Genomic DNA, 19,283 nt, shown 5'->3' on the forward strand with positions numbered 1-19,283 from the left:
ATGCTTAAATAGGGGTTTATAATGCCGTGTCTAAAACATGGTTTACTTAGTGTTATATAATGCGCATTTCATTAAATTTTGCTTTTGACATAAATATATACATGAAAACATTATTTTTCATTTTAACGATGTTAATCGATACTTTTAGATGCGGTCTGATTAAAAATGAGATCAAACACAAAATAAAATTAATTTGAAAATGAGAAAAATGAAAAATATTTGAAGCGAATATATGTTCAAACAAAAACGATGAGCAAACAAAGAGTGCATGCGTTCAATGATGCTGTTTTAAACAAACATGTGTGTTAAACCGACTGTACCATTGTTTTAAGTGTGCATTTCAATAAAATATAAAAAAGACACACATCAAACAGCGCATTATTAATACTACCTTTTGCTATACGTTTGTATATTATGTAAACATTTTAAATCATGAAATCTTGTAGTCTGACGTAAATCTTGTAGTCTGACGTAAAACAATCAATTGCCGAATACATGCACATACGGGACTTAAACAATTTTGAAAATGGTTTATCATATATTTAAACATACTTTAAACAGGTAATAGTATCGTTTAATTAAAATTGTGTAACAACAACTATCAGTAATAAGTAGCAACATAACATGCGCTTGTTCCTGATTTCATTGTAATTTTAAACAAAACTTCCAAAACAATCAAATATCTATATACATGTATATACAAAATAATAAACACGGATATTCACTTCTGCAATGTTTGAAGTTCAAATTTTTAATATAGCTTACTTAATTTCCTTTTATAATCTAAACAAAAGCAAGTAATTCGATTACAAACGTAAATTTACTAATTTGACTTATCAAATCTGTTCTTTACTTGAAAATGCAATTGCAAACCAGAACGTTTTCAATTGTTAAATACTAATGATATTTAGACATAAAAATTAGATACTAAGTTTTAGATGTTATAATGTGTAGTGCCATAACACGCTTATCTTTTTCGCAATTAATCCCAGATAACTAATAACATATTAAGAATTCATTTGTTTGCGTATTTTTATATTGGATTTACAAGCCAAAGTAACACTCGGACACGCTAATGGCATATGCCCTTTTGATTTAAAAATAGTCGCCCGTTGATAGTGACCCTTCAAATTCACTGAAAACCATTTTCCTTTCGTCATCAATTTCCCCAAAGGAAAATCCCAAGTTAGGGATTAGGTTCTCTCCTAGAGATTGAAGGGCTCTTTCTAATGCTTCGATGCTTATCTTTCGAAAAAGATTAAAGCGCAAGTGCCTGTCGTAATGCTCAGGATACCCAGGCAGCATATCTTGAGCTAATCTACTGGAATAGAAGAAGTGAGGCAATCGCTTCGCTTTCAAAGCCTTTTCTAAGAAACCAATGACGTATGACAACGCAGCACTTGCACAATCTAACCTAAGCGTCGGGTGTCTATGACACAAGTAGTACATTGCGTAAAATGCAATCTGCCTCAAATGGTACGACTTCAGAACAGTAGTTATCTGAGGTGGCGGATGGCCTGCCGCTTTTGCAATCTCTTTCGTTTTGACAAAATACGTCTTTATGATACGCACCGCTGTGAGAATGAAAAGCTTTCGTTTTCGTGGGTCATTCCTGGCAACATCAAAAATATGCATTTCATAGCCAGTGGATTTTGAACTCCAGATCAGGTTCTGATTCAAGTCTTCACCATCGACCCATTTGCATATTGCATGAATTGGACAGTTAAGTAGAACACCTTCGTACGTTGTTGTCCTGTCGTAATCGAAAAGGTAAGCTGGTACCAAATCTAGATCAATGACTTTTGAAGGTCTGCCGTGAAATTTCATTTCAATGGTGACGTTTATTGCGGGAGGATTCATTTTGCGTGTCAATGTAAAACTTTCTGCCATATGACGCCAGGGTTTGGCTTCTCGTATTGTGTTGGAAAGAGTGTTGATCGCCTTATCTACCATTGACTCAAATACCTTTTCATGAATTACTTTCGAAGACAAGAAGATATGCCCGTCTCTATATTCAAATAGTCCTGCGTACGAGAGTTCGGGACACAGTCTTTGTAACCTGTCAATACTTAAATCAGAAATCGTTATGTAGCAAAATGCTGGAATAATTTTTCCATTTTTATAAATCGGTGTCTGCTTAATGCGATTTTCTAGTCCTTCAATGTGGAATTCTAGCATCGAATCGAACTCGTCTGCCTTGTAAACCTTCAAACCTTCCCTGGAACTTCCTTGTCTTACGTAAGAATCGATTCGAAGCCCCTTGTAGTTTTTAGCTTGAAGTCTTATATCTTCAAGAATCCATTTCATAACTTCGTCTACAGCTTGCCTGGACTCGGCCCACTCCGCTCTGTCGAAGTCAATATTACCTATAACAATGTTCATGTAATATTTAAAAGCTTAGTCAAGTAATGTAAGGATAATGCAGCTTATACTTTATTGTAAGCATATCCAATCATATTTCTTATGATAGTGATGTCAGACAGCTTACGCATTTGTCTTCTCTTTTAAACGTTATGAAATTGTCTTACCTACATAGGCTGACTTAGTTATCCAGATCGACCAATCCGGACAGTCTCCAAACTCAGTAATTGGTCTTTGCCATTGGTTCTGCTGGACACCCACATGTTGTGATGCTGAAGCGTTTGTTCGTGCTTGCTATGAATAAACACAAACATGTAAATAGCACACACATATTTAGATCTATCTATTTCAATTTATGTCAATAAGAGAATAAAATAAGAAAATATGTTGTCCAGATACATATATTAACTCAATATTATCTGTCATAATCGCAAAATCCAAGGGAAATTTGCACTAAAGAGACTAATGGAATGTGTTAACATTTACTGCACAAACAGCAACGGCTACAGAAATACAGAACATAAAACTGGTTAAGCATTTACCTGAATTCTACTAATACTGTGCAGTATGTCACTTTGAAGCACACTCGCCGAATTTGAAGCCATGATTATACTATAAACAGAATCTTTAATTTTGTAATAACAATATCCACATGGTGTTTTACAGACTAACTGAGAACAGAAGACGTTTATTTCCAATTCAATGTGTTTTGTTGCACAAATCAATTTGCTTACATTCCGTATATGTCAAATACGTTTTCAAAAAATGTCACACACATTTTCAAAAAATGTCAAATACGTTTTCAAAAAATGTAAAAATACGTTTTCAAAAAATGAAGGACGTTTTCCAATTATTTCAAAACTATGTTCTATATTTGCGTTATCGATAATTTTGCAACGCTTTAGAATCCCTAGTCTACGGATGGCCGGTAGTCCAAACTTTTTTATGGTTGACAATGTTTATTAATGCCAAATGCTAAATGTCAAATACCGGTTGTTTAATGATAACATATAACCAAAATATATATTCGCATTTGTTCATTTTGCAATTGCCATTTACTTATGGCACGGAAAATTGGCATTCAAAACCGATATTAATATAAATTGTAAAAACAATAGTATATGAAACGGTATATGAATAAAGACAATTGAGCTGATTTTCTGAAAACGTGTCGTTTTGCTTTGGTACGATTTAAGACAACGCTTCTGATATTGAAAATATCATTTTACATTACTTTTAAATGACACGATTACAACATATATTATTCTTTATGAGACGTTTTATAGTTAATCATTTTACGCCTGCATAATTATAAATCACAGATCCGGTGATTCAGATTAGGGACTTACGTTTCTGCCTTACGCTCGTCCGTGCGCAAACGTTACACTGTGATTACATTTAATGTACTGATGATACATAGATACATTTTTGTATACGTATAAACGGCAACATGAGCATCATTGGCAACCTTTTATTGTTTTAGATGTCAATTGTCATGACACTTTTCCTAAATTGAAAACAAATTAATCTTGCGAATAATTAAAACGTATATAATACATAATTGTTAAACTTGGTATACATAGGACTATATGTTCGCAACGGGTCAAGTAATATGAACAATAGAACATACGTTAAAAATATCATAACTAAAAAATACATTCAGAATATATGACCAAAGCTGGGAAGATCAGTCTTGTGTTCAAAAAATCACATTTTGACTTTTTGGCAATTTTGGATTCTCTAAACATTGTAGTTCACAAAAATGATATAGATTTTTTATTTATCACATTCAAAACTTTTTATTTTTTATTTTATTTTTTTTATGTTTTATTTTTTACATTACACAATTTATTGTTAGTTTGCATGTTAATATACAATAGCGTTATTTTAACAATTCAAATAGGTTGAAACAATAGAGGTAAATAAAATCTATGCATTCCTTATATATTTAGACATGCATACAGTTCACACACACACACAGACACATACAAAAAATGCCATGTTATGATAGAAAAAAAGGAAAAGTTTTGGACTTCAGAAAATTATAAACTTAAATCAGACGTTTGGACTTCAGACAATTATACACATTTATCAAATGTTCAAATGTAATAATGTTATTAAATATTTTAAGCAAACAACACAATTTACGATAATACTATTTATTGATCTACAAAAAGTTTAACAATTTGCCAGTTTAGTACTTCTTTTTCTATATATTTTGTATTAGATTGGATTTCCAATGCTTTGCTAAGATAATTGTTCAGCCCTATTATTGACGGTAATAGACCCTTTCCCTTGCATACAAATATAAACTTTTTTATTTCTAGGATGAGAATATTAATATCAGTCATGTTAATATTTGTACAACCAAATAACATTGTTTGACATGAAATCTCAGTACATTTTTGCACATTATGTAATCTTAAAAATTCTACAACATAATTTACAATTCTCTTTGTAAAAATGCAGTCCCAGAATATATGTAATAGGGTTTCTTCATTTTCACTACAGAAGGAACATAAATTATCATGAACAATTTTCATTTTAAATAACAAAGATTGGGTTCCTTAGATTCTGTGAACAAACCTTGTCTGGAACCACTGAGTGTATGTGTCTCTAGATATAATAAAAACAAGTGCATGCACTTTTGTCCATTCAACGTTATTTAAAAGTGTATTCCATTTTGAATGGCAAGTGGGTATTTCTGTATTAAAGCTAAAACATGTATACACAATTTTGTTTTGATTACCCCAAAATACTATGTTGTTCAAGTATAACGATATAAATGCACAATGTATATTTGGCTTTTTTATGAATGGAAGTCCTGATAATCTGATAAATGCCTTCACAGTTCTGATTAAACCTTCATAAAATAGGAAGTTAATTTTAAAACCAATGAGATTTTCTATAACATATTGTTTTATAAATTCTCCAGAAGTACACAATATATCTCTTACATATCTAATTCCCCTATAATACATATTTTTATTATATACAATATTCATACCTATCTTAAAATTGTGGTTATAAAATAAAGGCATATCAAGGGTATCTTCACACTTACTAACATTTTGTTTATTGATATACTCGATGTAACATGTAAGGACATCTCTCCAAAAACTATTTTTTAAACTTATCATAATTTTTTCTATATATTTTTTTCCTAAATTAAACATTTTCTTCACGTCAAATATAGAATATACTAGTTGGAAACATTTTCCATCACATAATACAATTTTCCTTAACCATGTCATTTTCATAGTTTTTTGAAAAGCATATATATCAGTCATGGCAACTCCTCCCTCTTCATAGGATTTAATAGCAATAGTTTGTTTAATTTTTGCTGGTCCATCCCATACAAAATTCAAAAACAGGCTATTTATATGTTTTAAAACTTTTTCTCCTGGGCTTGCAAGAGCTATAAACAGGTGTGTAAAAAGGGGAAGTAATAGGGATTTAACGACAGTTATATTTCCAAGAGGTGTTAAAGTTCTTCTTTTCCAAAAATTTATGAAATTTTGCAGCTTTTCAAGCTTACTTGAGAAGTTTGTTTCTATCATTTTTTTAAATCAACATCAGATAATATTCCTAAAACTTTAAAGTTTGTTGTGCCCCAGACTAGTTTATATTTAGTTTTTATTGAGTGTATGCTTAACTTTTTGGAGTCAATCCATATAAGAATTGTTTTGTCATAATTGATTTTTAAACCAGAACATAAGGCGAAGTTATTTAAAAGATCAAGGGTAGCATTGAGAGAAATATCGGTGCCATCCAGTAAGAGAGACGTAGCATCAGCAAATTGAGAAATTTTATATTCAATTTTGTCTATCACTATACCTTCAATTGCATTACAATTTCTTATTTTAATTGCCAAAATTTCAGCACAAAGAATAAAAATATAGGAACTTATTGGATCTCCTTGTCGGCAGCCTCTTTTAATTGTAATATATTCTGATAAAAACCCATTGATTTAAATAGCTGTCGAGGTATTATGTAGGAAAAGTGAAATCCATTGTGTTTATGCCTTTAAGGTCATCATTTACATTATAATAGTAACAGACTTTGTAAACAATGTTTCGTAAAATTGGGCAGCTTCTTTTAAAATACTATGATTGTCAAATAGCCGTTGACCTTCGTCGTTTTCAATAAAAGGGGTGCTTTGACTAGATGCATGTTGTGTTTCTAAGCTACAAAAATATTTTGAGGGTTTTTCACCTTCATCAATCCACTGTGCCTTAGATCTAATGAAAGCTCCTTTCATTTTAAAATTCCGAATGCCTAAGAGTTCTTGATGCAATAGATTACGCTCTTCAATGTTTTCATTTGTTATTTTGTTTTCAATGTCTTCAATTGCTTTTGAAATATAATATTATCTTTCTTTTCTCTTTTTGGATTTGATGCTCGAATATGATATGGTTTTTCCTCTGATTTTCATTAATAAGTTTCTAAAAACAGTTGATCATTTATGGTAAACTGTATTAAGTCATTTTCTATAGTATTCAGACATTCAATGTTATACACAGGTAAGACATATTGCTGCTTAATTTCTTCAATTTTTTGTTTTATACATTGAAGATATTCTAGGTCATAGAGTAACGAATTATTAAATTTCCACAGGCCCTTTCCATGTTCTAGTTTGCTAAAATTAAATTCCAAAGTAATAGGGGAGTGATCTGATCTGTAGCTTGAGTTTATTTCCGATTTCCGGATATACTGACTGAAATCATTAGTTGTTAAAAATAAGTCCAATCTGGCTTGTTGGGCAGTGTTGGGTTTTCGCCAAGTGAAACATTTTGCATCACCGTTTATGACTTTAAAAGTATCTATTAGGTTTTCATCATTGATTACAGAAGATAACAATTCCCTCGACTTCTTATTATTATTCAATGTTTTATAGTTGGCATAATCAATATTCACATCAAGTACTAAATTAAAATCTCCACATAAAATATATGACTTATTCCTATGGTCTCTATTATATTAAACAGTTTACTATAAAACAAAGGAGTATCATTATTTGGTCCATAAATAGTACACAGAGTTAATCTATGGTTATCTATTGTTAAATCGAGAATTAATAAATTTCCCTTTGTATCTTTTTCTTGGTTGTGCACTTTTACATCTAGATTTGCCAAACATTTATTAAATAAAATACATACTCCTCTAGAATTAGACGTGCCAAAAGTAAAATAGCATTCACCATCCCAATTAGAATAAATTTGTTTTTCCATTGAAGAATTGAAATGGCAATCCTGTAAACAATATATATGGGCATTTAGACCTTTTAGATATTTAAAAACATCAACTCTTTTCGAAACATTATTAAGACCTCGACAGTTGTATGATACAATCTTTAAATTATCCATTCTCAATACAAAGGATTACATTTTCGTTAACACACCATGTACAACAAAAGCCATTAACAATTACCACAGTCAATACCCAATACATAATCTCTGTTAATACACAATACGTTATCGCAGTCGATGCACAATACAATTTATCTTCGTCCAAACAAACAAAAAGGCAATAAAAACATGCTATAGTTATCAAAACTTTCCTTAACTTAACACACAGCATGGCAAACATACACAAATAAACAGAAAAGAATAAAGAGAATGACAAGAACAGTGAGAAATAAAACATATGCAGTGTACAAATAGTGCACGAAAAAATTGCACTAAATATAAGACATAAATATTCGGTACATCAGGTAAAAAAGACATGCTATAGATAAATATTCAATAAACCAAGCTGATCGTTTAATTGCCTACCCTCTAATTGTATAATCCAATATAACTATAGGAAGCAATATTTAGACAACAAAGAAAAACAGTCATGGTAAACATAGATTCAATATACAGTTATGTAGGCTGAGCAATAGTTCAATTAATTGGAGCAAACATGGGGTGCTTGTATCAACATAAATCTTAAGTAGTTATTGTGTTTATTTAGATCTTTTCATTTTGTTGGTCGTCTCCAAAGCTTGTGCAGACGATGCAAATAGTAAAAACACTCCACCAAGCTATATAACCAACAATTTTCAGCACAACAACATGTTTTTTTTCATTTTCTTTCTGGGTTAGTAATATCTGTTAATCTTATTTAGAATATAGTATGTTATGTCTTAAAAATCTATATTTTTCGGATCAGGATTAGTTTCTATGGTAGAAAACATGTTTAATAAATGACCCTCAAGTAAGACATTTTACATCGATGTTACTCTGTAGAGTACAGTTATTCACGGAAACCACGAGAACATCGTTAGTACGTCAACTGTATATTTATAGAGAGGGTGACCTTTAATTAATAATATATGGATTTAAAGTACATTTGCGTAAATACCGTTGCGTCACATGAGGAAGACTAAACAAACAAACAAAAAACATTGGTCATCTACTTACTAGTATTAACAAGAGTTAATTAATAACACATTTTTGTTCGTTGGTAAAATGCTATTTAACACAACAAAAAATAAAAATAAATAAATACTGCAAGTTTATTTTTTACAAACACTTTTAAATCAAAAACAAGTGTTGACATTCCATTTATATGTTTACAATTTTCAAAAATAACAATGATAATGGCCTTATTAATATTTTCACATTAACTTCTTGATTTGGAACATCCGCCTTTATATGGATGGACAACCAACATGTGGACATATTTCTTATGAGATTCAAGACGATCAAAATCTAGCATGATAGTTACCACAATAATCTAGCCATCGAATCAGTATTTTATGTATCAAATAAGGTAGCAAAGGACGGTAATTAGTTAAAATGGAATCAGTCAAATCAGCAGCAAATTAGTTAATCGAATTATGTGATAGGATTAACTTTGATATTGTATACATAAGGAATATGATCGGCAACTTATGCAACATAGTATAAGAAATTATTTAGTATGGAAAAACGTTTACATAGTATACAAAGATTTTGCAACGAAAACAAATACAATAACTGTTGTGTACAATGTTAATATACAATATTTGTATATACCAAGAGCACAAACAATGCTTTAGACAATTTGATGAATTTTTCACGGCAATCAACAAAAAAGTACACAGTGAGAAGTGGTTTACATACCGGTTGAAATGGGCAATACAAAATCTACAGTTAGAAGAGTATCCATGATTGTCACCACACTAAACACTGGCTCCCGTCTTTGGCCCTCTGTTTCTGTTCCGGAAATAACTGATTGTATTGTCGATATTGTCAAAAATGTCAAACTTTATACGTTCCTCAGAGATGGTTTGACCGAAGACTGAACCATTGAAAAAACATGCGCTCTTTATGTCTGGGTGTAAAAATAGCCTACTGATAAGCCCTTGGTTCCGCTGGGTAACATCATCGACTAGCCGGAATCCATTCTCCTTCATCGGTTTTCTTTTTCTCATTATTGATGATTTTGCATTGTTGTTTCGCAATTTCCGGAGTTCTGGTCGAATGTTGCCCTTCTTGGTTGGAATACGGTGGATTGCTATTATATCCTCTAGCTTCAGTTTGACGTCTGCGGTTGTCTTTAGAATGGTAGAAATGGTCCGGATTATACTGGTTTCCGATTCTTCGGGTTATTCTTGGATATTTATGATTTTTACGTTGTTCTTTCTCGAATATTGTTCATTATAATTAGCCAGCTTAAGTGCATCTCTGCTGGTGTCATAATTTTTGTCGACTTGGGTTTGTAGCTCACTTATTGCTTTTGTGCTACTGCTCTTGAGTTCATCCATTTTTTGTTTCAATTGTTCATTTTCAAATTCAATGCCTGCTATTTGGTCTTTGAATTCCTTTGTTATATTCTTCACTTCATTTTCGATACGTTTCATCATTGTTTCTTCTATTTTTCCCATTATTGTTGTAACTGTGTTCTTAATGAGTTCTTCTATTTCCTCCCGTTTCAACATGCTTTTGAGATCGTCCCTCAAATTGCTTATTCCCTCTGCCATGACTTCCAGTTGGTTGTGGATATTTGACAGCTCTTCCATGCTGTTATTGTTGTTGTTATTAGAGTCAGCACGATGTTTCTTTGTAGCTGGCTTAGTTTGAGGCTTTTGTCCCTTGAAATTTAATTGAGGTTGATCCGATTTACCGTTAGCACTCATGATGATGTATATTGTATTAAAACTGTTTTGTGGATATTGAGAAAGTAGATTTTAATCCAATCAATTAGTAAGTGCAGTATGCGGTGTAAAGAAGGATTCCCAATTGCACAGGTAAATGCTCACATTGAAAACTAATTTTATGACCTTCCAAAGTGACCAACCCTACATTTTACCGTCACTAAAAGTTATCATTTAATACACAAAAACAACGAAAACATTCAAACAACAAGCACATTGTTTTATTAAAACAATAATCTTTCCTTTAGTCAAATACATAATTATAGTGCAATAAACTGACAACAGCATTATGGACATTTGAAATGTACCATTTGTGTTGCTATGGTAACCGATCTGCATGTTAATAATCACCAGAGCACACAATCACGCCTTTTATAAATATATTAATTGTATTTTCAATCAAGTGTTTGTTTAAAGGCAAACACAACATTAATTTCACTGTTTTGTAACAAGTTAAACAATAACAATCAATAATTTGTGTGTTCCATGAACAATTTCCTTTTTTATTCAGTTACATGTGTATTTAAGTATAATGTAACCTCAAACACAACAGAATTGAAAAAAACAGCATTGAAAAGTGTTGGTTCAAAGTACACTTGGATAATACATGTTTTAATAAATGAAATAATCATTATTTATCATTATTTCTGATAGAGAAAAAAAGACAAAATAAACAATAACTTAAACATAAAAATGGTAGCAAACAAACAAAAATATAGGATTTTAATTGTAAAACATAAATAAATACAATATTCACACTGATTTTTTCCCAGTTTTTCAGAAAGGCAGTCTGTGTCCATAAGGTGAAAACAAATGCATGGTTACATGAAAAAAATGATTTTTGTTTTGTAAATATGAGATATAAAAAACTTGAAAACAAGCTTGTGCAATTAGAAAAACAAACGTTTGTATTGAACATTTCAAAACCTGTATCAACTGACACATTTAGCACTCGTATACATGTTTTAGCTTTCCTAGGAATATATAATTTTTTGCATTGTTTGGGGGTAAATATATCACCCAATACCATGGCCAAAATAAACACTGATACATGATGTATGTAATTGTTGTGGCATGATCAGAGAAGATCAGATGCGCATCTTAATGCATCTTCTTTTTTGGGGGGCACAGTCTGTTTTTTTGTTGCTAACCAGTAGCGCGTTTCGAACATGTCAAGTTTTTGGTTCATCTGTGCGACAGAATTCACGAATGTTTTCAAATAAATACCACTTATGGTCCAGATCAAGCTCTTTCGCAAACATTTCTTATGGCAGGTTGTCACAGCTAACATTAACATTGACTTTCGAGACCTTCCTGAGAGTGATTCTGACTACTGGTGAGTCACTAAATTCCCCGCACTCAACAACACCGGGATGATCCGCTGACACATGGAAATTGATGAAATTTGATGACATTCTTTATGTGTTGAAACAATGTCGAAAGGTAATCCTTCCTGTCTTAGATAACAACAGGATTGGAAGTGTCCCCACAAGCTGGGGCATGTTGTGGCCCGTCCTTGACGATAACCCCACAGACGCAGCGACACCAGACAACATTTCTGCATTGAAGGGTCTGTATCAAGATTACCATTTAATTAAGAAACAATTGCAAAATACAGGTTTCCTATTATCAAATTATTAATTTGTTGTTGTTGTAATAGAAAACTACAAAGTTTGAAGGATGATTGATTTTGCATAGGATTTTGTTTGCCATATCAAGAATTTCATACCAATAAAACAGCTGACACTACTTAAATACTAGTAAATATTTATTTTCCTGTTACAAGACATTAAGTACCTACACACTATTTTTAATTGATTTATGTTTTATTATTTTTATATTTTATTACATGGCAGAACTATACCACTGGATAGACCTATGGAAATGCAAACAAGGTTTATCAAGAAGGATCATGCAGTTCACATACATTATACTGTGATAAGGAATTTACGTCCACTTTGACTTCCAGATGCCAAAGTGCCAATCTGGTGTAAACTTTGTATGTCTTATCAACATAAAGCTTAGTGTGATGATTCTGTGTAAACCTGAAATGTTAAAAAATAATTTTTAAAAAAGGTCAGGCTACAATTTAGAATATGTATTTTGTAGTAATTGACTGACTTAAAAATGGTTTGACTCATTTCAATATATTATTTTAAGAGATTTTTCCTTTTGGGATTGATACCAGAGTAAATTTTTTTAACATTTTCACTACATATTAACACGCTTTACCTTTTTGCAATTGCATTACTGCAAACAAATATTTTTAACAACAGGTTAAGCTAAATTAATTTCTCAACAATAAAAAAAGCTATCAGAAACACAATAACTAAGGGCTTGTTATTACCTATAAGAACTCTCCACAGAAGGTACCAGATGACTATGTTGTTTTTATTTTGGCCGCAACAGTTGTCACACTGAAAGTGAGCATGATGTTCGCCAAGACCGTATGTGTTGAGGTAGTGGTAAATCTGGCTGACCACAGCATTTGCACCTTTACCATGTGACTGGCCTTCGTCTGCGAGGTAAAACACCTGCTTTCCTGTGAAACAGAAGACTAATAAATAAACCGTAATAACTTACTAGAGATACCCAAATAGTTTTTTTTCCAATTAATTAATAGATTGTTTGAAACATTTAGATAATGCATGGTTATTGTCTTATCATAAAAGATTGATATTAGACGATAATGATATCCTCCAGACCACACACGCACACAAACACGCACACACACACACAATAAAAAGTAAATAATCAGTTGGTAGTTGATTACATTTAGACTGATTCAATTTTGTGTATAGCAATGATATTAAATAAATTCAAATACCTGATCCTTCACAGCTGATTCCATACACCTCACACTTCCTCGGGGTCTTGAATAATAACTTCCCAACCTGTATAATATCAAATTATTGGTTATTTATCTACATAACACTTTTTTTATAATAATCATTATTAATTAAATTTGTGCTTAAACAGTTCTTATTAATTAAATTTGTGCTTAAACATTTCTAAAAAGTCAACCTTTAAAGGGGCCTATTCACAGATTTTGGCATTTTTTTTAACTTATTCATTAAATGCTTTATATTGATAAATGTAAACATTGGATCGTAAAAGCTCCAGTAAAAAATCAAGAAAAAAAAATAAAAAAAGGAAAAGAACATTGCCCGGAGCAGGTTTCGAACCAGTGACCCCTGGAGTCCTGCCAGAGTCCTGAAGTAAAAACGCTTTAGCTCACTGAGCTATTCCGCCAAGTACACATTCTTGACGTATTTTATACCTTATATAAGCAATCTTCGTAGTTTCACGAAATTTAACGACAAAAACAGAACTCTCCAAATTATTCAATCGGTTCGCGTTGCAACGCTTTATAATTTTTAGGTTTTAAAATCGTCAAAAGATGCATATAATGGATATTTTAGAGCATGGTTAATGTTCAGTATTACTGTTTCCTCACAAATATCATAACTAAAACGAAAACTTACGAATCTGAAACAACTTTTTCGGCGTAAGCTGCATAAGCCAGCTTTTCACCTTAGCCTGACCTTTGTAAGTGTCCAATAAAATTCCAATAAAATTTCCCGCGGCTAAGTACGAATGAATACACTTCATTTATTCCATTGGCTGATTTGAGTATACCACCAGAACATTGGAAACATATCCGCGTCTTTGTAACACTGTTTTACTGTATGAAACAATTTTATCTCGAATGAAAAGGCTTAATAGATAGAACAGTTTTACACTCAATTCTCGGCATCAATACAGTTTGTGCGTACACCTTTTATTTTCAGAGTATTACCAGCGCAAGAGCGTTTATACTTAAAAGGCTATGTTCTCATATTTAGTACTTACTTCCTTATTCCTGTCAACATGTTAACATGTAAAAGTAAAAAGAGCAATGGAAGCGAGGCCTCACTTTAAAGCATTGCATTTCAACCCGCGAGGTATATCGGGTCAATTCGCGGACATTCAGAGTTTATATACAGGTCATCACCGGAGTTGGCGGCCAGTAAAATAATCGTTATATAATAAAGACGCTATCCGTGAACTAGGTGACCTGGAATTTTCTTTAGACCAGAAATATGTTAAATGAAGATATTCAGCAATATAATTATGGTATGTAAATAATAGATTCTTAATGTGTTTTCAACAATACAATGATAAATATTATTGTTGATAAATTTAACAATAATTATTCGTCCATATTGCCTAATGTACTAAAGTGATATTATGAGCATGTAACAGTTTATAGGTGTCTATCGCAACCGTTGATTATTTTTGATGTTTCTACTTCATATACACTTATATTAATTAATGCAGCATCATCATACTAAAACAATATACCAGAAAGAGAAAAATAATGCATTTGAATATCAACCGTACTTTCGTTTGACAACTGATCATGCGTTTACGAGTTGAACCTAAATTTAGTTTTAGTGCAGATTTGTTCATACGACACAAAGACACGAAATTGTTTTACGGATCATTTCAGCTTACAGGACTGGGTGGGTCACGTAAGAATATCGAATATAAAATATATTTTTATAAACAACTGGTAGCAAGGTGAGTTGCAGATAATTAATCAGTAACCACATTTTAACTAACTATTTTGACCTGTTTATTCTTTTCAGCTCAATTCAACAGTGCAAAATGCCCATAATATCACTTTAAGCATTAGCACGATGATAATTGATACTGTTAATAATCGAATCAAATAGCAATGCCCGACAAACCACTAAAACAGGTTTGTTCGAAGAACGCGCCTATAAATACGGATACTTCTCGTGTGGCCGGTTGACTCATATGTTTAAATTTCACTTCCATTCTTCTTTTGGTTTTCTGTTTTGTATCTATAGGTTTATGACCAGCAATATGTTATAATGTAAAATAAGCCGCGAAAACTCCCCGTAACATCCCGTACTGCTTGTGATGCAGCTAAGAACTGCACAGAAAAAGACATTCGCTATCCTTGATCTCATTCATTAAACTATTTACGCCGTATATCTTTTTTAAAGATATTTCTTGTTTCAATTTTGTCAATTTACCAAAGCGTGAAAAGATCCCTTTAATTTGTTTTGTTTAACAGCTTCTGCCGCATCAACTTCAGACTTTTCAATAAACGCAGTATCTGATGTGTTTTTTTTTTGGACTTCTACATCAACATCAATATCATACTCATCATGGTTTCATAATCATCTACCACATCAAACAAATCTTGAGTAGCGGGGTGAGAAGTTTCAAAATAAAGTTCATTTACATTCGATAAATCATTTAAATTTAAAAACGAAGTGTCCTGGTCTTGTGAAATTTCACATGGAATAGTGTTGGTGTTAATAAATTGAGACATGATATTTTAAAGTCAAATTTAAATCTACCACCATTTCATGTAAACAATTCAGTTGCTATCGTACAGTTTACTTCCGGGTCAAACTTGCGAGTCGCGAAAATTAATCACAAAGCCAAAATACACATATATCTTTCACTTACCTATTTTAAGCATGTGGAAATATCCTACAGTACACGATGGCATTTTGATTTACAGCGTTTAAAAGCCATTAAAAATGACCACTACGAGACAGGTTGCGCTACCTGTGAACTGCTCAAACGAAACTGTGTCATTCAAGGGGAATAATTTGAATTAAATAAACGGATTACAAACCACCAATTGTGCCAGTGTTTAAATGACATATGCTATATTGTGGAAATTTTCAAAGCATGTCGTAAATTATGAGCCGAGAAATTGTATAAAAAAAGACGAAATATCCAGCGGAGTTTCGCACAAGATTTTTATCTCGCGATTTCCCGACATAAACGTCAGCGTACACAAGACTGATTTTCGCTGACGACGTCACATACTGTATAATGATGAAACTTGGTATAAGTAATTAAAGTCGTTAAAATTAAATGCAAACCCTGAATTTATTCACATGTCAAATGTGAACTTACAAAAATAGAGTTACACCACATAATGATTTTTTTGGAACTAAGAAGTAGTTATGAAGTTTGCTTAACACATGAAAAACGAAGGTAAAAAATCAAATCTTAACATGGCTGTGCTAGTTGTTGATTGGATTAATAATCAATCAGAACAAGTGTACAGATACAGGGCAGTATTAATGTAATGCACATTTTCAGGGCGTTTTCATTTACCTTATCTGGAAAAATGAATCTTTGTCAAAAGTTAAGTAAGACTACTACGCCGAAAAACACTAAACCTAAATATAGGATTTCTGGTCTTTTCTTCCCCTGGACGTTTCTCCCCTGGTCTTTTCTCCTCCCAAACCCTAGTCTTTTCTCCTCCCAACATTTTTTTTTATTATCTGTATATTTAGGTAGGAGAAAACGAAGTATGTGATTGAAAGATGGCTAATGAAGGAGCATTTTAGTTATATAAATATTATATATAATATATAGATGAGTACCAGTAAATGTGAATCAGTGCAGTTAAAAAAGTGTGTTTTTTTTTATCTGATCAGTTATTTTTTATAATATGTTATGCGTTTTAATACTGAATACTGAAAACATTTCTTGGTATAGATCTAACTTCTAAAATTATATTATTACAATTTTTAATTCTTCATATTTTTTCATCATTTAAATTATAATTGAATACAGATTATTATTTAATACAAAAAATATCTTGGCACAGATCTAACTTCTATAATGATATTATAACATTTTTAAACATTCATATGTTTATTCTTCATTAAATTATCATTTAAACACTGTATTATGTGAATTGGGAATAAGACATCAAACTGGGAATGGACATCATTTTGGTGATTTTCTCTAACAAAACTATTCATTTCATGATCTACATTTATTTTTGTAATATATTATCTATAATTTAAGCTTAATAAGCAATTTTCCATGACTTTTCTATTGACAGTGATTGTATTTTTATCAAATAAAGTGTATTTTTAAACCGTGTCCATGCGCGGCATGGACAAAGTTTCATTTCATGACGATTTTTTGTTAAATAAATAAAAAAATCCAGTTTTGAAGTAAAATCAATTTAAATGATGCTATTATATATGCAAGTATCTGTTTTAATTATAATTTGTCAAAGTAGATAAATACAACATATAAAACTGCATATTATGCACTTTTGATAAAACACAATTTATTCCAAAATTGATGTCTTATTACCAATTCACAAAATACAGTGTTTTTAATACATTTTTTTTTATGCAATACAACAAAATGTATTGGCGCAGATATGACTTCTTAAATGATATTATTATTGTAACAATTTTAACACATTCATATTTTTTTTATTCATTTTAATTAATATTTAATACAAAAAATATATTTAAAATTTCATAAAACCTAAAATTTGTTTTTTTTATATATACCATAATATTATGAGTAAAAATTGATGAATTGAAATAAAATAAAATAATTAGTAATTGTATTGTGTTTCTGTTTATGTTTGAAATATATTTAAACTTTCATTAAATGTTTTACAAAACTAAACATTGTTTTTGCTGTATACCATATTATAAATAACAAGAGTTCCGCGGTCGGAGATGACCGCATTGAAGCCGGATTTTTGATTTAAATGACAGGAAAGTACCTTTCGTGTTTTTGTCAATGCAATACTTAAATTACTGAAATATTGTTCAAAGGTCAAAATGAAATGTAAGTACCAGTGGTCATCTAAGTGTGCTTGCAAACCTTCATGTCAAGTTTGAAGACTCTATGTCCAAGCATACCAAAGTTATAACAATTTTAACATTTTAACATTTAAGGTCACAGTGACCTTGACCTTCAAATGAATGAAATTGAAATGACCAGTGGTCATCTTCTAGTACTGGCCAATCTTTATTTCAAGTTTGAAGACTCTAGGTACAAGCATACCAAAGTTATAACATGAAATAAGAACTTTAACATTTTTACATTCAAGGTCATAGTGACCTTGACCTTCAAATGAATGACCTTGAAATGTCCAGTGGTTACTTACTAGTTCTGGCCAACCTTCATGTCAAGTTTCAAGACTCTAGGTCCAAGCATACCAAAGTTATAACAACTTTAACATTTTTACATTCAAGGTCACAGTGACCTTGACCTTCAAATGAATGACCTTGAAATGTCCAGTGGTTACTTACTAGTTCTGGCCAACCTTCATGTCAAGTTTCAAGACTCTAGGTCCAAGCATACCAAAGTTATAACAACTTTAACATTTTTATATTGAAGGTCACAGTGACCTTCACCTTCAAATGAATGACCTTGAAATGACCAGTGGTCATCTGTTAATCCTGGCCAACCTTCATGTCAAGTTTGAAGACTCTAGGTCCAAGCATACCAAAGTTTTACCATGAAATAAGAACTTTAACATTTTTACATTCAAGGTCACAGTGACCTTGACCTTCAAATGAATGACCTTGAAATGACCAGTGGTTACTAACTAGTTATGGCCAACCTTCATGTCAAGTTTCAAGACTCTAGGTCCAAGCATACCAAAGTTATAACAACTTTAACATTTTTTATATTGAAGGTCACAGTGACCTTGACCTTCAAATGAATGACCTTGAAATGACCAGTGGTCATCTGTTAATCCTGGCCAACCTTCATGTCAAGTTTGAAGACTCTAGGTCCAAGCATACCAAAGTTATACCATGAAATAAGAACTTTAACATTTTCGAGCACGCCGCCACCCCGCCCGCCCGCCCGCCCCCCCGCCCGCCCGACAACATCAATCTATAAGCCGAGATTTTTTCGAAAAAAATCCGGCTAAAAATTGATGATTCGAAATAAAATAAAATAAACCAATTAGTAATTGTGTTGTGTTTCTGTTTCT

The 19,283-nt window shown here is 31.7% G+C and overlaps 2 protein-coding genes across 4 annotated transcripts in view; one reads left to right on the plus strand and one right to left on the minus strand.

Annotated features, from left to right (window-relative positions):
* The window catches only part of LOC127844341 (uncharacterized), a 182,497-nt gene that overhangs the window by 21,165 nt on the left and 142,049 nt on the right, over positions 1 to 19,283 (plus strand). The gene's annotated exons all lie outside the window — the stretch shown is intronic.
* Positions 920 to 3,095, minus strand: LOC127844339 (uncharacterized). The gene is made up of 3 exons (XM_052374457.1): positions 2,904 to 3,095; positions 2,529 to 2,655; positions 920 to 2,366 (listed from the first exon to the last, which is right to left on the minus strand). The coding sequence occupies exons 1-3, from the start codon at positions 2,964 to 2,966 to the stop codon at positions 1,096 to 1,098; spliced, it is 1,461 nt and encodes a 486-aa protein (XP_052230417.1). The 5' UTR covers positions 2,967 to 3,095; the 3' UTR covers positions 920 to 1,095.

The sequence above is a fragment of the Dreissena polymorpha genome, chromosome 9 (genome assembly GCF_020536995.1).
Source record: "Dreissena polymorpha isolate Duluth1 chromosome 9, UMN_Dpol_1.0, whole genome shotgun sequence".
Lineage (NCBI taxonomy): Eukaryota > Metazoa > Mollusca > Bivalvia > Myida > Dreissenidae > Dreissena > Dreissena polymorpha.

What these genes read in the sequence shown, in the direction of transcription:
- LOC127844339 (XM_052374457.1), bottom strand. Translation starts at nt 2,966, where the DNA reads ATGGCTTCAAATTCGGCGAGTGTGCTTCAAAGTGACATACTGCACAGT. An exon ending in ACAGTATTAGTAGAATTCAG is followed by an intron (nt 2,656 to 2,903) that starts GTAAATGCTTAA and finishes GTTTATTCATAG; the next exon opens with CAAGCACGAACAAACGCTTC. An exon ending in AACTAAGTCAGCCTATGTAG is followed by an intron (nt 2,367 to 2,528) that starts GTAAGACAATTT and finishes ACATTGTTATAG; the next exon opens with GTAATATTGACTTCGACAGA.